At 42.2% G+C, this 25,271-nt stretch overlaps 1 protein-coding gene across 1 annotated transcript in view; it reads left to right on the top strand.

Moving 5' to 3' along the window:
- Positions 1-25,271, top strand: part of POR (cytochrome p450 oxidoreductase) — a 63,325-nt gene that overhangs the window by 8,306 nt on the left and 29,748 nt on the right. The window contains exon 2 of the mRNA XM_070412758.1: positions 20,672-20,863. Coding sequence (XP_070268859.1) covers positions 20,685-20,863 — 179 coding nt within the window. The 5' untranslated portion in view covers positions 20,672-20,684. The remainder of the gene's footprint in view (positions 1-20,671; positions 20,864-25,271) is intronic.

Raw genomic sequence — 25,271 nt, 5'->3', positions numbered from 1 at the left:
AATTTCAAGGCCCACACTCTTCTCAGCAAAACCATGGAAAGAACTAGTAATTGAGAGAAGGACCCTGGGAGGCAGGTAATTGTACCAAAAAACAGTCAAGGGAAGCTGTTGTGATTGAGCAGGCGTTTGTAGAGCACTTCATGTGTAGTCAGCCCTCTTTGAGATGCTGGGACTGCGTATGTGTGGACAAGATCAACAGGTTGATGACGGCTTAAGTGCAGGGGTGGAGGGAATATTCTAAAAAACAGAAGAGCATGACCCACAGGTAGGTAGCCCTTTCTGGGACCCATCTTGGGTAAGGGCAGAGAACTTTAGGCTCTACCATAATAGTAAGGGCAGATATAGGGGATGGGAGCAAGAGAATAGACTCAGAGTGATGTATTTTATCATCAGGGGTAAAGCGGGAGAATCTGGGAAAGTGAGTACAGAGAGACCCTTTGCCTGAGGCAGAAGACAGACAGTCCACAGTGGAGGTCCGAGGTTTTTAAGCACATCTTATGAGTAGTGTCCTGCCATTTTGCTATGAAAATTGAAAAGCCTGGCTTGGCTTTTTGCCTCTTAGTGGGTGACTTTAAGCAGAGCCAAGAGTTCTCAGAAGGAAGCACCGGTTCTGTTCAGATGCTCATGGCTGAAGAGCCAGCATGCTGTGTAATCGTGTATGGAGTGTTAACTCTGGTTTGGGAGATTTTATTGATTCAGTCATTGGGCAAATATATGTATTGAGCACCATGTTATGCCAAGCTTCTTGATCACTAGAGGAACAGAATACAGGATAGTTCCGTCCTAGCCTGTTTGGCTCAGCGGATAGAGCGTCGGACTGTGGCCCGAAGGGTCCTGGGTTCAATTCCAGTCAAGGGCACGTACCTCGGTTGCAGGCTTCTCCCTGTCCTGTGCTGGAGGCAACCAATCCATGTGTGTCTCTCACATCAATGTTTCTCTCTATCTTTCCCTCTCTCTTCCACTCTTCCTAAAAATCAATGGAAAAATATCCTCGGGTGAGGATTAACAAGAAATAAAATAAAAATAAAAACTTACTGGTATTAAAAAAAAAAAAAAAAGAAATACAGGATAGCTCCAGCCACACACCAGCTTCTACCATGCCTCTAGGCGAGGGTTTATTTAATTTTGAGTAATACTGTCACCTGATGGTACAACCAGGATGCCAACTGCAAATGAATCCCAGGTCATTAAGGAAGCAACTTCTATCTGTAACTTTGCCTTGTTCTAAAAAGGTTTTGAAGGGCATGCAGGTGGATGACAGAGTGGTTCTGTTGCCAGTTAGCCTGGTTTGAATCCTGCTTCTATCACATATCACTTCCCTGACTTTGGACACAGACTTTAATCTCTGAGATAATTATGGCTCCTATACGTCAGAGGGCCTTGTAAGGATGAAATTAAATAGTAGAATATAATAGTGTAAGTGCTTAAGTATATTAATTATTATTACAATTAGTATTTATTTAGGGAAAAAATAGATGAGACAAATAGAAAATGATGGGGGTGGGGAGAATGGGACCTAGGGTTAAGGATAGTGTAGAGGTTCTTCCATGATTTCCAGAGCAAAAAGGGGAAGAAAAGCCAGGAATGGGTATGAGATTTCTTTTGGGGGTGATGAACTATTCTGGGATTAGCAGTGATGGTTGTACAATGGGTGAATATACCATTAAATTATACACTTTAGAATGGTGACTTTTATGGTAAGTGAATTATATCTCTATTTTAAAAAGTCCAGTTTATATATAGGTCATGAATCCTTGAGCAGCTAGACTCCTAGTAGTTCTGCTGCTGGCTCCCCATCACGTTGAACAAGCTCTACACACCTGTGGCAGACACACTTACTGCTCACTGCATATTTCCGTGCTCCCCCACATTTCTTATCCTGCTTGAAGTTAGCTTTGGCTAACGGCCTCTGAGAGGGAGTAATATGTGTCACTTCTGGCCTGAAGCATTTAAGACCTGGGGCTGATTCCTCCCAGAGTCTTCTCCCCGTCACAGAAAACCTAGGAGTTATATGCCGAGGTGGTGAAGTCACAAGGAAAAAGCTGCTTGAACTACCTAGACCTGTTATGGAGGCCAAGTGCAGAGCATTCACCTTGCCTGCATAAGGTGGACATTGCATGAGTATGCATTAAGGCACTTGGGTATGGGTTGATGCTTAGAGGACACCTTTTCCTAGTCTTGTGACCTCATTTCCCCTCACACAGGTGTGCTATTTGATGTGGCAGGCGTTTTTTCTAACAGGAAGCCACAGCAGATGCAATGGCGCCATAGTTCTTATAACCCAGCTGTGTCCCTACAGCCCACTGCAGCCAGGTACACAGCTCTCCTCATAGTGTCTGTCAGACACTGTCAGTGTCAGGAGCACCTTGAGTGACCTAGTGTACCTGTCCCAGGTGACAGCATGGTATAATGTCAGGCCAGCCTCAGAGGAGTTTATCTTCCTATTCACTAAGAGAACATGGTCAGGTCAATATGAAACTGTCATTAGCTAATGGTTTATGCTGATGCACAGTCTTGTAGAAGGGGTGTATTCATTGTGGATGCTTTTATAGACACCACAGGACAGTCCTTTCTCACCATGGCATCTGATTATTACTGACTTGTTTATGTTGTGAGTTTTTCATAACCCTGTTAAAATGGTTTGGAACGAGTACAGGCTACTGTTTACACCACAGTAAACAGGTGAAGTTGGATTAAGTGCCATAGTTTTTCTGTTTTGGCCCGTGGAAGATTGCAGAGATTGAGCTGATGTTGTCTAATGATGGTAAAAAAAAAAGGGGGGGGCGGGCAGAGGGGCACTGGAGTTTAGCACGAGTTCTGAGTTCTAAGCTTTTTGTGTGTGTGTGTTTGTTAATCCTCACCCAATGATATTTTTTCCATTGCTTTTCAGAGAGACTGGAAAGGGGGGAGGGAGGGAGAAACAGAGGAAAGGAGGAAACAAACATTCATGTGACACATGACTGGGATTGATTGCTTCAGAGGCTTTGGTGAGCACAGTGCTTTTTAGAGTTGCTCCCTTCTCTCCTGGTTAGCAGTGGGTCTTATAGAGGGAGAGCTGCAGAGAAATGTTGAAAATGAGTTGCTTTTTGGAAAATAATTTGATAGCAGATCAAGAGCTTTAAAAATACTTATTCCTGTTGATTCAGAAATATTTCTAAGATAAGCTCAGAAACTATTTTTAAGGAAGTAATCAGAGGTGCATGAAGATTTATCTTGAAAAAATATTCATCATGTTTATCATGGCATTATTTGTAACATTGGAAAAAATGATTATATTTATACACTGGAATAACATTTGAGAATTTACAATGTTTACAATTTAATAAATGAAAAAAGCAAAACAAAATTATATGTAGTATACTTGGGGTGGTGAACACACAATACAGTGTACAGAGATGATGTATTATAGAATTATACACCTGAGCCCTATATAATTATTTTAATCCTCACCCAAGGATATGTTTTTATTGGTTTTAGAGAGAGAGGAAGTGGGAGGGAGAGAGAGAGAGAGAAATATCAGTGTGGGAGAGAAACATGGATTGGTTGCTTCCGGTATGCACCCTGACCAGGTATTGAACCTGCAACCTTGGTATGTGCCCTAACTGGGAATTGAACCTGTGACCTTTTGGTGTATGGAATGATGCTCCAGCTGAGTCACACCACAGGGCAAAACCTACATAATTTTATTAACCAATGTTACCCTGGTAAATTAAATTTTTAAATATCTGGAAAAATTGAAAATAAATTTTAAAAATTATATGTAGTATGCACTCAATAATGTTAAAAATAAATATATTTTATAGTATACATGTAAAAAAACGGGTAGAACATAAACAAATAGTAGGTGTTTGGATTGCATTTTCTTTAACTTTGTTTTTAATGTAGCATATCTCTTCAGTAGGCATATATTATTCTTGGCTCTTTATTCTGAAATTGTTTCAGATTTACAGAGAAGTTGCCAAAATAATCCAAAGAATTCTTGAATACTTTTCAATTAAAATTCCAAAGTATTAACATTATTCTGTATTTGCTTTATCATTTGTCTATATATGTTTTTAAACATTTTTTTCTTGCCCTACTTGAGATATGGTGCTCATTTATTCCTAAGTACTTCAATGTTTATTTTCTAAAAACCAAGGACATTTTCTTACATAATCATAGTACAATAATCAATATCAGGAAATGAACATTGAAAATACTATATTGTCTAATCATAGAGTTTTTTCAAATTTTGCCACTAATGTCTTATAACAAAAGAAAAACAATTTTTTCCCCTGGGCTAAGATTGCATTTAACTGTAATCACTTTTTAGTTTTCTTTGATGTAGACTGATTCCTCAGTCTTTTTCTGTCTTTTATGACCTTGACATTTTTCAAAAAGTCATGCCATTTCTTTGTAGAATATTCCTCAGTTTGGATTTGTCTGATGTTTCTTCATGATAAGATTAAGGTTATGTATTTTTGGCGGGATATCACAGAAATGTGTACTGTGTACTTAGGAACACAGGAACATCATATCAGGTGGCAGGTGATGTCACTTTTCCCCAATATTGGAACTGTTAACTTTGATCACTTGGTTATGGTGGTGTCAGCCAGGTTCTCCATTATGAAATTCTATTTTCCCCTATGTAATCAATAAGTTTCTCATCAAACTTTTACCCACAAGTTTTAGCATTCATAATTCTTGTCTGAGATAGTTATAACTATGGTGGTTGCTGATGAGTGGTTTTCGATCTTTCATTTCTTCTATATTTATTAGCTGGCATTCTTCTGTAATGAAGAACTTCCTCTTTTTGCCCATGTATTTATTCATCTATATATTTATGTCAGCATTGACTAATAGGTTATTTTTTTTATCCTATGGGTTATAATCTGTCACTATGTTCTTTATGTTCAAATTGTCCCAGATTTGGCCAGTGAGTCAACCCCCCATCCTTGTAGATTTCTATGTCCTTTGGACATGTCCTGTCATTACTTAAGCCTTTCCCTATTCTTTAGCACAGCATAATGCTTCAGGTTCATTCACTACTTTTCCTTCCCTAGTTCTGGAGTCAGCCATTTTTCCAAGGAGCCCTGGTTCCTTTATGGCCAATGGTTTAGAAACCAAGATCTAGGTGCTAGATGGCTCCTTGTTCCTGAGTAATTCTAGGCCCTCTCGGCAGACAAAACTAGGAAATACACATAAACATATATACATGTCTAGATCTATCTTGATATTTTTTTAAAAAAACATTGTGCACATGGATACCTCCAATTTCAATCCACACCACAGCGTTCATTTCTCATTCTCTCTTTCCATATTTGTAACTTCCTTCTTCAGTATGCAGTCCAGCTCCCATATATTTATTTATAGTTTCCAAAGTAGCACATGAATATCAGATGTCTCATTATAAAAGCACAGACAAAGCAAAGCTCTCTTTAGATACCCAGCACCCCAGTCATATTCTAGACCAGTGATGGTGAACCTATGACATGCGTGTCAGAGGTGACACGCGAACTCATTTTTTGGTTGATTTTTCTTTGTTAAATGGCATTTAAATATATAAAATAAATATCAAAAATATACATCTTTGTTTTACTATGGTTGCAAATATCAAAACATTTCTATATGTGACACGGCACCAGAGTTAAGTTAGGGTTTTTCAAAATGCTGACACGCCGAGCTCAGAAGGTTCGCCATCACTGTTCTAGACATTCAGGAAATCACCATTATATTGTACCTATCCTCTTGGATCATTTTCTGGAGAAATATGTAATTTTCCTTTTATTTCACTAATTGCTTCATAATGAGAATATACCTTTCTTTTTTATTTAATGTGTTTTGGCAGTCTAACGTGCCATTAATTTCATCTAATTATTTTTAACTACTGAATAGCATTCTGTAATTTGGAATGGAAAACATAGCAGTGCTGCAGTGAACTTGTCACCGGCCCAGTGAGAGGCACATTCCAAGAAGAGAATCCCTGGATCTGGGGGCCAGGATGTGTGTGTGTTTTTTTCCATAAGAAAATAGCTTTAAGAATATTTTTCTGATTAGGTAAATAACACATGCTTATTATTTTTTTAAAAGCTGTAAGTAATACATTAAAAATAAAGTGGGGAAAAATAAACTCTCACCCCTGAGGTAATATTTTGGTGATGATCCTTTTATATATCATCTTTTGCTTATACATACATAAATACGTACATCATTGGGGCCATAGCATATATGCTATTGTATTTTAGAAGCTTACTTATTTTGCAGTAACTTGTATATAGTAAGTTTCACAAACCTTCAATGTACAGCTTCACGAATTTTTACATAGATCAGCTCGCCCTGTAACTACCCTGGAAATACCAGGTCAAGAAACTACACATTGTCTAGCATGCCAGAACTTCCCTTTTGTCTCCTACTCATGACCCTTGCTCCAAAGATAACCACTATTCTGATATCTATCACCATAGATTACTTTTGTCTATTCATGAAGTTAAACTATAAGTGGTTGGTACTTTTTCATATTTGACTTCTCTCATTCAGTATTACATCTGTTGAGATTAATCCTATTATTGCATGTAGCAGTAGGTCATTTGTTTTCATAGCATAGCTGCAGCTACTTAATTTTTTGTTGTTTATTTCTTATTCAGATTTTTAATAGTAACAGCTACATTTATTACATACTCTGTGCTAGGCACTGCTCTAAACCTTTACAAATGGAGCTTACTTAACCCTCACAATAACCCAATTAAGTGAGTACTATCATTGTAATAACATGTCTATGACTCTATCAGATTGAAGTAGTTCTCTATTATTCCCAATTTACCCAGTGTTTTCATCATGAATGGATGTTGAATTTTGTTAGATACTATTTCTCCATCTATTATTTAGATGATCATATGGGTCGTTGTTTTTTAAGCCTATTTGAGTAAATTACATTGTTTTTGAATATCAAACCAACCTTTATTCCTGGAGTAAACTCCATTTGATCATGATGTAGTATCTTTTTTATAAGTTGTAGTATCTTTTAAAATTTGCTAATATTTTAGATTTTTGCATCTATGTTTTAAGGTATGTTGGTTTGTAGTTTTTCTTTTTGGTACTATCTTTGTCCGGTTTTGGTATCAGGGTAACACAGGCCTCATAAAATGAGTTGGGAAATCTATTTTCTGACAGGTGTTGTATATAGTTGGTATTATTTCTTCCTTAAATGTTTAATAGAATTTACCAATGCTATCTGCTCCTGGTATTCATTTTTGGTGAAGGTTTTAACAATGGAATTTGGATTATTTTAAAACTTTTCAGATTATCTATTTTTCTTGGGTGAGCTCTGATAGTGTGTGTCTATAAAGAAATTTGTCCATTTCATCTAAGTCAGCAGTTCTCAACCTGTGGGTCGCGACCCCTTTGGCAGTTGAACGACCTTTTCACAGGGGTCGCCTAAGACCATCCTGCATATCAGATATTTACATTACAATTCATAACAGTAGCAAAATTACAGTTATGAAGTAGCAACGAAAATAATTTTATGGTTGGGTCACAACATGAGGAACTGTTTTAAAGGGCCAGAAGGTTGAGAACCACTGATCTAAGTTATCAAATGTTAGCATAATGTTGTTCATAATTTCCCATATTACCATAGTAATGTCTCTAGAATCTAATGATGTCCCCTCTTTTATTCCCTATATTAGTAATTTATGTCTTTTTCCCCCCTTTTTTTCTTATCAGCTTGGCTAGAGATTGATCCTATTTGAAGGCAATGTATGAATCAAGAGTTCTATAAATTTAAATCTAGTTGAGAATTTAAGGAATTTTTTTAGAGATAAAATCTTTTTTATTTAAAGATGCTTTTACTAATATTATTTAGGGAGGAAATCAGAATGGACTTCAGAAGTAGACACATTTTATTTATTTATTATTATTATTTTTTATAGACACAATTTTAATTCAATCTCTACAACTTACCACATCACACAAACCATTTAAACTGATCTGAGCATTGAGCTCATCATTTTAGGCCATAATAGTAATTTCAGTGTGAAGTGGCTGACACAGTAACATACATACACCCAGGAAGTGCCAGGCCCCGTGCTTGCTTATAGTGGGCAACCACTGCTACTCTTATTTAAGTGAGGAGTTGGAAGCAACCCTGCTCAAATTGCCCATTTGTGCAGTATTCCCCCATTTTCCTGGGGCAGGTTGCTCACTTCTCTATCCTCACAGCACTGTGATTTTGTTGCATTTCTCACATTTGACTGCAGTGTTTTCTGTGTTTCCTTGGCCAGATTGTGAACTTTTGCACAGCAGGGCTGTGCTTTTCTCTCTCGTGCCCATATATATTTATGTGGTCAAAAATATTTCAATGAATGAAGAATAGGGAAGTAATTAAGTAAGGGTACATCAAATCAGTGGACTATTGGAGAGCCAAAGGAAATATCCTTATAAAGTGTCCTCTAGCAGCATGAAAAAAAAGTTTATAAAATAGAATACATTTTCTTTGTTTTATGTATGAGTGTATGTGTATGTGTGTGTATAATATATTTATGTATGGAAAAAAATGAAAGAAAATACTAGAGAGAAACGCTATGTGGGTGATGAGCTTCTGGCCTGGCTTTTTGTTGTTGTTGTTGTTGTTTTTTAATTTATTGATTTCAGAAAGGAAGAGAGAGGGAGAGACAGAAACATCAATGATGAGAGAGAATCATTGATCGGCTGCCTCCTGCACGTCCCCTACTGGGGATCGAGCCCGCAACCTGGGCATGTGCCCTTGGCCGGAATCTAATCTGGGACCCTTCAGTTCACAGGCCGACACTCTATCCACGGAGACAAACCAGCTAGGGCTGTCCTGGCTTTTAATCAAACATTTGAGCAGGGTGAGCCAAGGCTGGGAAGTAGTAAGGCCTCTGCTGTTGGAGGATGCAGGGAGAGTCTGGAAATTCTGGCACAAATGGTTGTTGAGGTGCCTGAGTGGTGAGGCCCACTAGTCCTGCATTCCTTTTCTCTCTGTCACTGTTTGCAGATACCAAGTCCTCCCTCTTGGAGCCAGAAGGAGCAGTGAAAGTACCACTAGGGAGCAGCATTTGTGTCTGTGCCGCCTGAGTTGTGTCTTTTTTATTTTTTTATTTATTAATTTTGAGAGAGAGAGGAGGGAAGGAAGAGGGAGAGAGAGAAAGATATATGGATTTGTTGTTCCACTCACTTATGCATTCTTTGGTTGTTTCTTATATGTGCCCAGACCAGGGTTCAAACCTGCAACCTTGGTGTACTATAAGAATGCTTTAACCAACTGAGCTACTCAGCCAGAGGCTGGAGTTGGGTTTTAAAGACATAATTAGGACATGATAATGGTGTGCAGGGGGGAGCCAGGCCATTTACCAGGTAAGAAGCTCCTTGATAAAGCTGAGACAGCTCTGTGTGAAGCACAGGCTGTTGTTAGGACCAGGTGTTTTTTTTTTTTTTAATTAAATTAAATTTTATTTTATTTCCATCACCATTTATCCCCCTATACCAGCCGTGGGCAAACTACGGCCTGCGGGCCGTATCCGGCCCGTTTGAAATGAATAAAACTAAAAAAAAAAAAAAAAAAGACCGTACCCTTTTATGTAATGATGTTTACTTTGAATTTATATTAGTTCACACAAACACTCCATCCCATGCTTTTGTTCTGGCCCTCCGGTCCAGGTTAAGAACCCATTGTGGCCCTTGAGTCAAAAAGTTTGCCCACCCCTGTACTATACCCTCTACCACTTCCACCCACCTCCCTCCCCCCACCCCCCAGTCACCACACTGTTGTCTGTGTCCATGAGTTCTTTGTCTTGTTTTTATTTTTTTGCTCCATCCCTCCATGCCTCTTGCTTCCCCCCACCCTGAGAGCTATCAGCCTGCTCTCTATCTATGAGTTTGTCTCTATTTTGCTAGGTAGTTTAGTTTGTTCATTAAATTCCACATATGACTGAAATCATATGGTACTTGTTTTTCTGACTGGCTTATTTCACTTAGCATAATGTTCTCCAGATCCATCCACATTGTTGCAAAGGGTAAAATTTTCTTCTTCTTCTTCTTTTTTTTTTTTTCACAGCTGAGTAGTATTCCATTGTATACTAGTAAATGTACCATAGCTACATTTGTATCCACTCATCTACTGATGGACACTTGGGCTGCTTCCAAATCTTGGCTATTGTAAATAACACTGCAATGAACATAGGGGTGCATATATTCTTTCAAATTCCTGTTTTGGGTTTCTTTGGATAAATTCCCAGAAGTGGAATCGCTGGGTCATAAGGCAGTTCCATTTTTAATTTTTTGAGGTAACTCCATACTGCTTTCCACAGTGGCTGCACCAGTTTGCATTCCCACAAACAGTGCACAAAGGATCCCTTTTCTCCATCCTAACCAACACTTGTTGATTTATTGATGGTAGCCATTCTGACAGGTGTAAGGTGACATCTCATTGTGGTTTTAGTTTGCATTTCTCTGATGGTTAGTGACATTGAGCATCTTTTCATGCGTATTGGTCATCTGTATGTCCTCTTTGGAAAAGTATCTATTCAGGTCCTTTGCTCATGTTTTAATTGGATTGTTTGTGGGGGTTTTTTTGCGTTGAGTTTTATAAGTTCCTTATAAATTTTGGATATTAATCCCTTATCAGGGGAATATGTTCTCCCATTCAGTTGGTTGTCTTTTCATTTTGTTGATGGTTTCCTTAGCTGAGCAAAAACATATGGGACCAGTTTTTTAAATGAAAGAGTTAGTACTTCACCCTTCCTGCCATTTTCAGAGATCTATCCTAAGCCTCTTTCCTGAGGCCTTAGGATATGCTATGGGATCACATATCATTGTGGGATGTTTGTCATTGTGTCCTTGCTTTCCGTAGCTCTTATTTAATGTAAACACAGGGAGGGAAGGAGGAAAGGAGGGAGGGGGAGAGAGAGAAAGAGAGAGAGAGAGAGAGAGAGAGAGAGAGAGAGAGAGAGAGAGAGAGAGAGAATCATTTAGAGTGTTCAGTGAAAGAGATCCAGAAGTCAGCATTTAAGTGTTAAAGGTCAGAGCCTTGTGGTTTCCCTCAACATGGTTACCAATCAACCAGTTCCATTTAATGAACATTAATTTGGTGGGTCTGTGTCCCAGGCCCTAGGATGGCAGGTACTCTCTCTGTCATTAAACTCAGATCACCCAGCCTTCTGTTGGCACATCTGCTAAGATAGGGGGCCATGCCCCACAGCAGTTTGTTCCTTTTCCAGGCACCTTTGTCAGAAAGCTCTTCTTACAGAGTGTATACAACTCTTCCCTCCATCACCAGGCCCCACTTCTGCACTGTGGGGCCTCTCCTTTCTGTTTTCTGACTACCCAAAGAAGGTATCAGCTGCCTCTGACTCTCCTTTTCCTTAGAATAGTAAACCTTCCAGTTCCTTTACTGTTTCTCAGGTGACATGTTTTGGGATTGCCCCATCCTGGGAACTCTTCCTGGTTGTGTTCCAGTTTGTCCTTGATGCTAAGTGTGGAGTCCATCTGTACCTCTATTAATGAGCCCTTAGTGCACATTCACTTTGGGAGGTCATACGGGCATTGGCCCATCTCATTCTCTATTTCCCCCCCCACACACCAGGCTTCCCCGTGGCATTGCAGCTGTTGGGCTATGCCTATGAATGACAGCAATGAGTTGGTGCTCTCCATTCCCCACCAGTGTGGTGGCAGAGGAGGCCTGAAAAAGAGGATTTAAATAAAAAGAGAGAATACAAACCTTCATTTTCTGTGAAAACAGCTGGGAGTCCTACAATTGTGCTGTTCCAGGAACCAGAGACAGAGACCAGTATATATTTTCTATTATCTCCACAGAACTCCTCTGAAGGAGGCTTCTCTGTGTGTGTGTGTGTGTGTGTGTGTGTTGTTGTGTGTGTGTGTGTGGGTTTTTTTTGGTGGCGGGGGGTCGGGTCTGATTGCTCTCTAAGGGTTCTTGTCAGACTGTCACCCCTTATTCCTGTTGATGTCCTAGAGGCAGAAGCAGCCTTCAGAATTGGTCTGTCCAGCACCTGAGTAAATTAAGGCAAGTCCTCAAATTTGTGTTTCTCTTTGCCTTATTTGTATTCAAACCTAACTGAGGCAAAGGAATGGTCAGGAGGATGAACTTGTGTTAGAAAAACCCAGTCTTCCTTCCTGAGTCTCTCCTTTACTCTCACACTACTACCCCAAACACAACCCTTCATTTTCTGTGACAACAGCTGGGAGTCCTACAATTTAACTCAATTCTGACATTGTCTACCTGCAGATATATCATCAGATCCCACAGGTTAAGGGCTTAGTCCCACAACACCACCCTGTCAGAAGCCAGTCGCAAGTGCAGGTGCTACTGACCGATAGGCTATCAATGGGGGTTCCAGTGACCTCCTTGGGTTCAATTAATTTGCTAGAGTGGCTCACAGAACTCAGGAAAACAGTTACTTACCTTGACCAGTTTATTGAAGGACATGATAAAGGGTGTAGATGTACAGCCAGCTGAAGAGGTTCAGAGGGCAAGGTGTGAGGGGGTCCTGAGTGCTGGAGCTTCTGTCCTGTGGAAGTGGGGGCATGTCACCTCAGTATGTGGGTGTGTTCACTGACCTGGAGGTCTCAAACTCCATACTATTGGAATTTTATGGAGGCTTCATCACATAGGCATCATCAATTATTAACTCCATTTTCTGGAGATTGGGGGTTGGGGCTGAAAATCCCCAGCTTCTATTCATGACTTTGTCTTTCTGGTCACCAGTCCCCATCCAGGAGACATCCAGGAGCTGCCTCATTAGAACAAAAGATACTTGTATCACTCAGGAAATTCCAAGGGTTTTAGGAGCTGTTCCAGGAACCAGAGACAGAGACCAGTATATATTTTCTATTATCTCACAGAACTCCTCTGAAGTATCTTGTACCCATCAATTGCCCTGTGCTAACTTTTAATAATGTTACTAAGTTATACCCACAAAAGGCTCTGGAGTATGTTGCCAAGGGCTTAAGGGATCTGTGGGTTCACCCCACATGGTGTTCAGGCTAAGTGGCCAAGGCTCCAGAAAGACTGATTGAAACAAGCCTGCAAGGCTCTCCACGATCAGCTAGCAGTTCCGGTTCCACAAATTGTCAGCTCAATTTGTGCTGAATGATGCTGGCTCTTCCGTCTGGTTCTTGCCAAGTCATGCTTGCACAGATCCAGCTTTCACAATACCAGTCATGTGTCTCTAGATCACACTCATAAATCCTGTTATTTAGGGGTAAGGTTGTTAGCTAGAGGCATTTAAGCATCTGCTGTGGAGCATTGGCCTGAACGTGTTGTCGTCTAGACCAGTGGTCGGCAAACTCATTAGTCAGCAGAGCCAAATATCAACAGTACAACGATTGAAATTTCTTTTGAGAGCCAAATTTTTTAAACTTAAACTATATAGGTAGGTACATTGTTATTAACTTAATTAGGGTACACCTAAGGCTTAGGAAGAGCCACACTCAAGGGGCCAAAGAGCTGCATGTGGCTCGCAAGCCGCAGTTTGCTGACCACGGGTCTAGACTGCCTTGGTCAAGACTCTGTGACTTACTGATATCATGACATGGTGCAAGCATCATTGTATAGCATTATCATCCTATGGCATAGTTCTTTCTAATCATGTCACACCCTTGCCCTATTGTCATTGGCTACCCAGGGCCCAAAGACTTTAGACCAGTGGTTCTCAACCTTGGTTGCACATTAGAATCACCTGGGAATCTTTTTAAAATCCGGATTTCTGGGCCTCAGCCTCCAGAAATTCTGTTTCTTTGTTACTAATGTTGTGGCCCCACCCCATAACAAAGAAACAGGATTTGAAAAAGATTCCCAGATGATTCTAATGTGCAGCCAAGGTTGAGAATCACTGCTTTAGACACATAGAGGGCTCCTGGGTCCTGGTCTCAAGTCTCATTTAAAAGGCTCATCTCTTACTACCCTTGCACCCACGCATATAAATGCATCTCATTGTACCACACTTGAATTACACTAGATTCTGTAGCTATTATTCTTTCATGGTTTAGGCCTTGATACATGCTAATTCTGTCGTGGATTTCTCTTATCTTCCTTATCTGATTGGTGGACTGGTTCATTTTTCATGACCCAGCTCAGATGCTGGTATAACTTCTTTTACTGTTTTGGACCATCTTACTTTCTTTGTCCTCAGATCTCTATTTCCGCCCCACACCAGGCTTCCCCGTGGCATTGCAGCTGTTGGGCTATGCCTATGAATGACAGCAATGAGTTGGTGCTCTCCATTCCCCACCAGTGTGGTGGCAGAGGAGGCCTGAAAAAGAGGATTTAAATAAAAAGAGAGAATACAGTAAAAAATCACTCACCAGCTCTGGCCGGTGTGGGTCAGTTGGTTACAGCATGGACCTGTACACTGAAAGGTTGTGAGTTCCATTCCCACGCAGGCACATACCTAGGTTGCAGGTCCAGTCCCCAGTTGGGCCCAGGTGGGAAGGCAACTGATCAATGTTTCTTTCTCTCTCTCTCTCCCTCTCTCCCTCTCTCCCTCTCTCCCTCTCTCCCTCTCTCCCTCTCTCCCTCTCACCCTCTCTCTAAAATCAATAAGCATGTTGTTGGGTGAGGATTAAAACAACAACAACAAAATCACTTACCATACTAAGAACTAGGAAGTTCTCAACTTGTCTGGGAAAAGACAATCAGCAGATGCCAACATCAATATGATACAGATGTTGGAATCATACAAGATATAAAGAAGACCCAAACAGACATCTTAGAACTGAAAAGTACAATACTGAAAAATAAAAAACTTCAATGGATGGCTCCACCATAGAATAGAGAAAACAGAGGAAATCATCAGTGAACTTGAAGATAGAACAGTAGAAATTGCCAATCTGAACAACTGAGAAACTAGACTGATAAAATTGAACAGAATCCAGCAGGTGTTGCTCAACGGTTGAGCATCGGCCCATGAACCAGGAGGTCATGGTTCAATTCCCGGTCAGGGCACATGCCAGGGTTGCAGGCTCAATCCCCAATAGGGGGCGTGCAGGAGGCAGCTGATTGATGATCATCTCTCATCATTGATGTTTCTCTCTCTCCCTCTCCCTTCCTCTTTCTAAAATCAATAAAGGAAATATTTAAAAAAAAACTGAACAGAGCCTCAGGAGCTTATGGGACTAATATAAAACACATTTATGTCATCATAGTTCCAGAAAGAGAGGAGAAAGAGGGTGGGGCTGAAAAAGTATTTGAAGAAATAATGGCTGAAAAGTCCTCAAATCTACAAATTCAAGAAGCTGAGAAAATCCCAGATAGGATAAACCCAAAGAAATCCACACCAACCACATCTCAGTTTGGATGATGAACTTTGTGGACACTGGCTAGAGAGGAATCCATCCCAATTGCCCTTTTGAGCACTATTCTCTAGCAGGCTGCCTTGGGAAAGGTACTTGTCCCTGAGCACCGCTCAGTTTCTGGAGGATGAGTTTTAGGCAAGAGCAATCTTTGTTTCCTTGAGGGTTTTCCCTCACCTTGAAGCCACTAAATCTTGGCAGAGGTTTGTGGGCCTGAGCAGACCCTGTTCTCACTGCAGCTGGGGGGTGGATGCCAGACTCATCTGGGCTGCCTCGGGTGACAGTGACTGTTTGCTGCTGGGTGATTTGCATGCTGAAAGGTGACAGTGACTGTTTGCTGCTGGGTGATTTGCATGCTGAAGGGGATGACTAAATTGCTTGCTCACTTCCTTCTTGCTGCATCAGGTGATGGGCTCACTCTGATGTCGGTGCCGGGTTGGTTGACCAGTCTTGTTTACTGACCAGAAGTTGAATATAGTCAATGAAAGCCACAAATGCTTCACGGAAGGTGATTTTACTCTTTAATATTGTAAACAGTTGGATGGGGGAAGGGCCTTCTGTTCTTACCTTGTTTGTTCTTTCAGAAGCTGGTGAAGGTCCACCATTGCCCCTGCCTGAGAGGCCAGTGGTTTGCTCACCTGTCTGCATCGTGGGGCTGCTGCTGGCTGGTGCTGGGACTGTGTAGTTGCTAACCTTGGCCCACACCATTAGTGGAAATTGGCTGGCTGTTTAAATTCGGGAGGAATAGCATCGGTCTATCTATGTCCATTTTTGTCTTTTATAACCAAAATAAAAACTTATGTGTAGACCTAATTTATAATAAAAGATCAAGTCAGACCTGCTCTCTTTGGGGTGGTCTTTTCTGTGCCTAATTTTACAGGTGGGGACATCCAAACCTACTGCCCTTAAGAGATTTACAGAGGCCCAGCCAGCTGGTGGCAGGGGTGGCAAGACTCTGGTCTAGTTAAGAAATTACTCTCTCTCTCTTTCTCTCTCTCTCTCTTTCTGTTGCTGACAAATGTTGCCTTTGGCCCCATGAGTTCTGCACGTGAAAAGAAGAAATGACTCACAGGGCAGAAAGGTCGCACAGGGCTTCCAAAGTCTCCTTGGAGTGCCTGCGGGGACCTCAGATAGTGTTATGGTCACCCTGTCACACCTGAAATGGAGGACACTTATCAGGCAGGACATCCAAAACTTTCCCATCAAAATATGTCACACAGCAGAGGAGAGTGACTTTGTCAAAGGGTCTTTGTTCCCAGACTGCTGAGGCACCACAGTAAACCTCCAGAGGTTTTTTCCAATGCAGTGGAAGTCCACATTAGTGAAAGTCCACATCTGTCCACGTTAGTACTGTCTTGGGGTAGTTCAGTTTCAATGTTTTCAGGGAGATGGCCAGTGGGAAGAAATGTACATTTCTTTTGATAACTTTGTGTCTTTGCAAAGCTGGGTTTTTAGTGATTGTTTAGACCTGACTACTTCCCATATGGAACTATTAGGTATTGCTTTGGGCCTAGAATACCCCAAAAATTTTACTGAGATACCAGGGATTCCGTGAATTGAGAGAGTTTGGGAGCCTCTGTCCCATTGCCAAATTTCATTTAAATCCATAAGCTTCAATTTAATAATTGATGTAAATTTTACATTCTGTGGCATAATGTATTTATTGACTGCCTTCGCTCATTCCATGGGTAGTTATTGAGCACTGGATTATGTATCAAGTAATTTGCCAGGAAAGTGTGACCCATAGAAGTGACATTCATGCTGAGGTCTGAAGACTGAGTAGGAGACAACTAGAAGAAGAACATTTCAGGCACAAAAAGACTCTGGAGCAGGGATACAAAGATGCAGGCTGGAGACAAGGGTGGGTGTTTGTGTGGCTTCAGTGTGAAAATAATGGTTTAAGTAGATCATAGTAATGGTTTAACAGCTTATTCACAGCTTCAGACCCCAGGAACGATGCTGTGTCCTAGTGTAGGAAGTGTGGGGCCAAGGCTTTTCCCCCAAGTTGACTTCCTTCTTGCCAGCCTGCCAGCCCTTCCCACAATGTGCCAGATTCAGAGGTGCCCACGGGCCTATTCTTCCCTCAGGAGTTTACAGCAGAGCAAGGGAGAGATATGTGTTCAACAGGTCTTTCTACTCGGACGGGTACTGAACTTAGCCCTCCCCTGGGAAGCTGTAGTTTTGCCACTTGGCAAGGTGCTTACCTATTTGGATCATCCAATTCCAAATTGCAGACCGGCCTCAGACAAATGATTGCCAGGTGTTTTCCAGCGCTCCTCTGTAGCTCTTGTCTGTCTGAAGTTTCATACTTCAGAGTCAGAGCTGCTGGGGACATTCTCAGTTTTGTTTTGTTTTTAAATATATTTTTATTGATTTCAGAGAGGAAGGAAGGAGAGAGAGATAGAACCATCAATGATGAGAGAGAATCATTGACCGGCTACCTCCTGCAAAGCCCCCTACTGGGGATTGATTGAGCCCGCAACCCAGGCATGTGCCCTTGACTATAATCGAACCCGGAACCCTTCCGTCTACAGGCTGATGCTCTAGCCCAGGGGTCCTCAAACTTTTTAAACAGGGGTCCAGTTCACTGTCCCTCAGACCGTTGGAGGGCTGGACTATAGTTTAAAAAAAAAACTATGAACAAATTCCTATGCACACTGCACATATCTTATTTTGAAGTAAAAAAACAAAACGGGAACAAATACAATATTTGTATTTGCATGTGGCCCGCGGGCCGTAGTTTGAGGACCCCTGCTCTAGCCACTGAGCCAAACCAGGTAGGGCACATTCTCAGTTTTGTTGAGACCCCACATCTGAGTGCTGACAGTGGCCAGTGTACTGATGGGGGGCTACCTGCTACAGGGAGTCAGTTACATTTCCAGTGGGAGTGCCTACTTATTTTCACTGTTGGGGGCAGAAATTTCTGGTGGTCTGACTCTGAACTAAGACAGAGGCCTGAGTTATTGCAAGAAGCAGTAAGTGCAGGTATTAGAGACAGAGCAAGAGTGAAGAAGAGTGGACATAGCTTCACAAACTGTGTTCTAATGACGCATCTGTATTGTGCTTTTCAGATTATAAAACCACTCCGTAATCTGTATTACCAACCCAGCTACTCTAGAATCCTTCCTTTATTTATTTACAAGTTGATACTAGGTGCTTATTATCTGCCAGGCTGTGAACAAAGTGAAGTCCCTGCCCTTGTTGGCTAACCCTGTTTTCAGGGAGATGGCCAGTGGGAAAAAATGTATGTCAGGTAGTGATCTGTCTTGTGAAGGGGCAAGGAAAGGAAGAGGGACCAGATATGATAGCAAGGCAAAGTGTCTCTCAGGTGGTGACAGTGAGACTTGAATGAAGTGAGAGAGAGAAAACCCTGGGCAACATGTTAACATGTGCATAGGCCTTGAGATACAAGGAGGCTTGGGGAGTAGCAAGGAGGCCAGTGTGACTGGTGAAGTGTGAGAAAGGGCAGAGTAGTAAGAAACGTGGTGGGTGGTAAGCAGGGGCCAGATCATATAACGCTCATTGGTAAAGACTTTAGATTTTATACTAAGTATGAAGCCATTTAAGAGTTTTGATTAGGGAAGTGACAAGATCTGACTTCCTTTTTCAAAGGATCCCTCTGGCTACTGTGTGGAGAAGGGCTTGTTAGGAGTTTCTTGCAGTGGTCTGGGTGGCTTGAACCCAAACGTTATTAAAATAATGGGATTGTGAGAGTGCCGACGTGCAGTCTTCCTAGCCCTCCAAGGCACCATTGCTTTGAAACCACCTACCAGGAATGAGCTTTTTCTTCTGAGTTGTGCAGTCAACTTACACACCTATCAACAGTTTTAGCTTTAGTTACCCCTTGGTAAAGAAAGGGGGCTGGGTGGCATGAGTCAGAAGGGCAGAAGGACAGGAAGCAGAAGTCCTCTGACTACTGCTTTGTGAGGCATGCCAGCTGGGGGCTTTCCCATGGCAGCACATTAGTCCTGACCAGAACCCCCTGCTGGTTTCACCAGAGCTCTGAGTGTCTGCTGCCTCATGATTTTGTGGTCCTTCCGGAATCCATCCCAGCAGGTCCTCTCTCCATGGTTTTGTGAGAGCTTGACAGAAGGCTGTGGGCATGACAGATGACACGACTGAGTTAGATAAAAAGATGACTAACACTGAATTAAATGTGTTTATAAGTTAATACTTAAATAATCCTCTCTGTGGGCACTAGAGTTGAGTTTTCTTATAACGTAAGATATCAAAAGGGATGAGTTGAGTTTATCTCAGGAACTCGGACATTAGAAAGCACCTCAGGTTAATAAAGCAAAGAATGAAGTTTGAGGGCCCATTCTGAATAACCCATTCCCAACAAGTTGCAGAAGGGAAGGGCTGATGCCAGGAGCCCTCAGATGCTAGGGTGCTTTCCTGGAGGCAGTGGCAGCTAACGGAAGTGAGATATGTAGCAATCTCCTATTGCCTGAGTTGCTGAGATATGACAGGCATTTCTGACTAAGTCTGGAAGCCATGCTTGTGGTGAAAGCAACCCCGTTGGTAAAAGCAGTGATTGCATAATGGAATGATGCAATTTCAGAGCTGAGCCTAGCCTCATTGATAGGTGGCAGAAGTGGGCTGCTGAGGTTTCTGGTACTCTTACTTTGGTCTTTGTTGACTCATATAACATCTACCTGTATGTCAGGTTTTAATGGTGGAAGAACCAGTTGAGCATCTTTCAAGGAAACTAGGAGGGTTGGTGTATTGAGGGGGTCCCCAGGACCATCCTTTGGTTTAGTGATTCACCAGGACTCATAGAACTCAAAAAAGCTGTTTTACTCCCAGTTATGGTTCATTATGGCAGAAGGGTTCATAGGGTAGAGAAACCAGGAAATCTGTCTTTGTAGCTTCCAGTTTTCCTCTCTCGGGAGTAACACGGACAGCTCTTAATTCTCCCAGCAACTGTGTGTGGCAATGCATATGAAGTATCTATCACCAGCCAGGAAGCTCACTTGATCCTTGGTGTCCAGGTTTTGTTTTTTGGTGTGTGTTTTTTTCAGGGTTTTTTGGTCAGTCTTTTTGACATGGAGCGCCAGTGTCTCTAATCTTAATCTCCAGCACCCCAGAAGTCAGACTGATACAATGAGATTCAGATTCCCAGGTATTCACCTTAAATGACATTGCTGCCTAAACTGTCTGTGTATACAGAGAAACTCTTACCAGGTAACATATACCAAGGGCTTAGAGGTTATTCCTCAGGAGCCAGCAGCTCCTACCCTGGTGCTTAGCCTGTTGCTGCAGCCCATGGGCATGAGGCCCAGGCTGAAGCTGTCAGGGGTCTCCCCAGCAGGCCTCCGATGGACCCTGCTCCTCCCTGCTGACGTCTGTTATTTCTCTCCCCCCACAGGTTCGTGATCAACATGGGGGACTCCAACACAGATACCAGCGCCACCGGGTCTGAGACTGTGGCTGAGGAAGTTTCTCTTTTCAGCATGACGGACATGATTCTGTTTTCACTCATTGTGGGTCTCCTGACCTACTGGTTCTTCTTCAGAAAGAAAAAAGACGAAATCCCTGAGTTCACCAAAATTCAAGCAATGTAAGTGAAGCTGTCGGGATCTCTCTTCCTCAGCATTCTGGAGCTCTGGGACATTTCTGGCAGTCCAAGCAGCATCCTGTACTTGGGCCTCGATCAGGAGTGAGCCAGCCAGGAGAGACACAGGTTCCCTGAAGCATTTGGGGATGAATCTTGGTTTTTGCCTTATTGGCACACTGTGCTTCAGATCTTTTTATGTTTACACAGCACTTTAGAGTTATGTCTGTCTTTTTTAAAAATATATTTTATTAATTTTTTACAGAGAGGAAGGGAGAGGGATAGAGAGTTAGAAACATCAATGAGAGAGAAACATCGATTAGCTGCCTCCTGCACACCCCCTATTGGGGATGTGCCCGCAACCAAGGTATATGCCCTTGACCGGAATCGAACCGGGGACCCTTTAGTCCACAGGCCGACGCTCTATCTACTGAGTCAAACTGGTTAGGGCTGTCTGTCTTATTTGAACTTCACAGGGACCATTCAGAGTAGAAGGCACCATTTTACTGATAGATAACCTGAGGCTCAGTGATGTTACAGATGCTGCTTGGGATCATCTGCATAAGGCAGAGCTGGAACTGGCACCTTCCCAGCCTGGGGTCTTTCTGTTTACCCACAAGATGATGAGACCTCTTTTCTTGTCTTCGTGAAAGAAATATTTCAGACAAGAGACAAAATGCAGCAAAGCAAGCAAGAATTTATTGGCTACAGCAAAAACACACTTGGGACAGTGAAATAAGGAAGGGCATAGAAGAAGAAACAGGAGAGACCTAAGTTGGCGGGGAGCTGCTTTAGCTCACTGGGAAGTCAGAGTAAAGGGGGTCTTGGAGACAGGTTCAGGGGGTTAGTCCAAAATGAGCTACTCCTGCTGGGTACTTTGCATTGAGGATATTCTCTCTCTTGCAGGTGGGACTCTTAGGGGAACTCTCAGGGAAGGGTCTCAATAGAATATTCATTAGCTTTCCAGGTGTGCTCTTTCAGAGTCATGGGCAGATTGGTTGGAGCCAGGACAGGGGTGATTAGTCAATGCAGCTGTCTGAGGTAGCCATGGTGTCAGTTGTCTGGTTTTGCTGCTTCTCCGGGCTTAGAACTGAAATACAACTGAGGCCTAGATGTTAACTCTAGGGAAGAAAAGTCAGGGGTCTAAACCATATGACTAGCTGATATGAAAAGTCAGGAGTTCAAACCAAGCACATGACCAGTGATATGCTAGGTGAGGAGAGGTTACTCTGGGGGCGAGGTCCTTGTTTTCCCAATTTTGCCCCTTGATAGGTGACCTTTTGTACCTGGTCCATGTTTTGCTCATGTCTGTGTAGCTGCCTATTACATTTCCATTTTGTAAACAGATGGGATCATAGAGGTGCTGTTGACACAGGACCATAAAGCAAGGCAATTACTCCTTTTAAAATTTTCTTTCCATTCTTTTCATTACTGACAAGAAGAAAGTTGCAGTTTGGTGCTAATATGTCCTTAAATCTAACAGTTGCTAATTTCTTTTTGTAAGTGAAGAGGGCTATCTCCAGCTTAGAGTTTTGGAGAGTGACAATATAAGAGGAAAACTATTTTTTTCCCCTCAACTCTCAACACTCCCTACACCAGCCGTGGGCAAACTACGGATCCGGCCCGTTTGAAATGAATAAAACTAAAAAAAAAAAAAGACCGTACCCTTTTATGTAATGATGTTTACTTTGAATTTATATTAGTTCACACAAACACTCCATCCATGCTTTTGTTCCGGCCCTCCGGTCCAGTTTAAGAACCCATTGTGGCCCTCGAGTCAAAAAGTTTGCCCACCCCTGCCCTACACCAAGCAGTTCTCAAACTCTCCTCACACCAACTGCCTAGAGTTAGATCCCACAGGTTAAGGGCTCAGTCCCATATGACTCCCTGCCCCCTTTGGATGCCAGTCAAAAGTCCAGTTTGTCACCTGTGCTTCTGACCAACCAGCAGTACACCAGAGGTTCCCATACTTCCTCCTCAGGGTCGATTAATTTGCTACAGTGATTCACAGAATTCAAGAAAGCAGTTTACTTACGAGGTTACCAGTTTGTTATAAAAGGATATAACTCAGGAACAGTAGATGGAAAAGGTGAATAGGTCAAGGGATGGGGAAAGGTCACAGAGCTTCTATGCCCTCTCCAGGTGCTCCACTCTCTAGCACCATCACCTGTTCAGCAACCCTGAAGCTCTGCAAACCCTATTCTTTTGGGTTTTTATGGAGGCTCCCTTATGTATGCATTATTGATCAAATCACTGGCCATTGGGGATTAGTTCAATCTCCAGTCCCTCTCCCCTCCCCAGAGGTCAGGGATGAGGCTGAAAGTAAATCTCAAGGTTGGTTCCCTTGGCTACTAGCCCCATCCTTAAGGGCTTTCCAAAAGGCACTTCATTATAAACTCAGGTGTGGTTGAAAGAGGCTTGTTACAAATAACAAGATACTTTTATCTCGCTTATCACTTAGTAAATTCTAGGGGTTTTAGGAGCTCTGGGCCAGAAACAGGATGAAGATGAAATATGTATTTCTTAAAAATATATTTTTATTGATTTCAGAGAGGAAGGGAGAGGGAGAGAGGGATAGAAATATCAGTGATGTGAGAGAATCATTGATTAGCTGCCTCCTGCATGCCTCCTCCTGGGGATCAAGCCTGCAACCCAGGCATGTGCCCTGACTGGGAATCAAACTGTGACATCCTGGTTCATGGGTTGATGATTGACCACTGAACCACACCAGCCGGGCTGCATTTTTTTATGTCACAATATCACAGGCAGTATCCAACCTGACTTTACTAACACTGTTTTCTTTTTTAATTTTTTTAGGCTTCCATAAAACTTCCTTTTAATAAAGTTTAATTTAAAAGGTGACTTAGTTTAAAGAAAAATATTAAGGAAGTAAGAGTAAAGATGGTTTTTAGGTATGAAAAAATGAGGTGCATCACTGTCTCCTCAAGATTGAGTTCCATATCATTCCTGCAACCAGGTCATGTTCTTTCAGGCAGGTTTGAGTGGATCTACCAGGCCAGGCTCTGCTGAGCGAACCCCAGGGCACAGCTCCTTGGGGAGATCCAAGGAACAAGTCTCAGGTGCAGAAGATGGGGCTATGCTCAGGTCAGAACTCCCGGGGTTGGGCAGGGTGAACATTCAGGTTTCTGTCAAGTCCTAATTCCCTATTCCACTTCTGGTAACAGTTTTTTCTCCCGGAAAAGTTATAGTCCTCCAGCAGATATTCAGGGAATACAATTCTTTAAGTCCTCACTTAATATTGTTGATAGATAATGAAACCAGTTTTGCCACAGGCTTGATAAAAGCAAGAGTTAAGGGGAACCACTAACCCCAATCTCACGGGGCTCTTGCAAGTATTAAATGGGATAATATTTATGATGGTCGCCTCGAGTTATTCCATGGTAGCTGCTTAGTGTTTGTGTCAGAACGTATTTTGCACCAAGCTCTAGCTAGGTGCTATGAGAATAAGAGGTGGCATTTACATTATAGAAATTGAGAAGTGAGGATGTTGAAAAGGACTTTTAACAAGTGGTTTATGAAGCGCTCTCATGTGCATTATCTAATCAGGGCCTCTGCAACAGAACTGTGTGCTAGACAGGGTGGGTGGCCTCATGGCTCATCAGAGAGAGGCCACGGATGAAGAGGTTGTTGGGAGAGAGGGAGACTCTGGCTGCCAGAACTTTTAGAGAGGTATTCCCCTGGTGGAGAGACCGGAAGATGTGCTGTGGGAGGTGGTATTGCAAACGTCCTAAAAGGTGGTGATGCATCCGGAGGCTGAGAGGGCTTTGTCATCAGAGGGCCAGAGGGAGGACAGGAGGATGGGCAGGTGAGCCGGAATCAGCCTGTTCCAACTGGGGCTGATTCAGGTGATTTCTGGAATAGCAGAGTATTTTTGGTGGAAAAAATGTGATACTCAAGATAAGGGGACCAGCATTCAGTTCCCTGCTTACAGTAGCCCTGCATTTCCTCATCTGTAAAATGGAGGTGTACCCCCGACACCCACAATGAGTGGATGTGGATGTTCCATGGGAGCACATGGGAGTGCTGTTCTCCCTGTCACTTCACTGGCCTTGCTAGATGGACTTGCAAAAAACTCCTAGATTGTGGGAGCACTTTCATTTTGTAGATTCTAATTGTTTCTCTTTGCCAGGATGCTGAAACTATAGTTCCCTCTTCTTGATCATAAAATTTTAACCTTTTAAATGTAGTGTTCTACACTGTACAGTGGAGAACATTTTCTCATCCCTCATTATATCATGTTGACTATTTGCTATGGCCAGGGATTTTATAAAGGGAAACATTTATAGTACAGTGGCTAAGTTCTGGGCCCTTATAGTTGGGTGATTAAGGCTTGAATCCTGACTACCACATAGTAGCCATGTGACATTTGCCTTACTTAATCTTTTGAAGCCCA

The sequence above is a fragment of the Myotis yumanensis genome, unplaced genomic scaffold, assembly GCF_028538775.1.
Source record: "Myotis yumanensis isolate MYYU_CA2020_CCGP unplaced genomic scaffold, mMyoYum1.0.hap1 SCAF_4, whole genome shotgun sequence".
Taxonomy (NCBI): Eukaryota; Metazoa; Chordata; class Mammalia; order Chiroptera; family Vespertilionidae; genus Myotis; species Myotis yumanensis.
The sequence above is the reverse complement of the archived record's forward strand: the minus strand, read 5'-3'. Positions and strand labels throughout refer to the sequence as shown.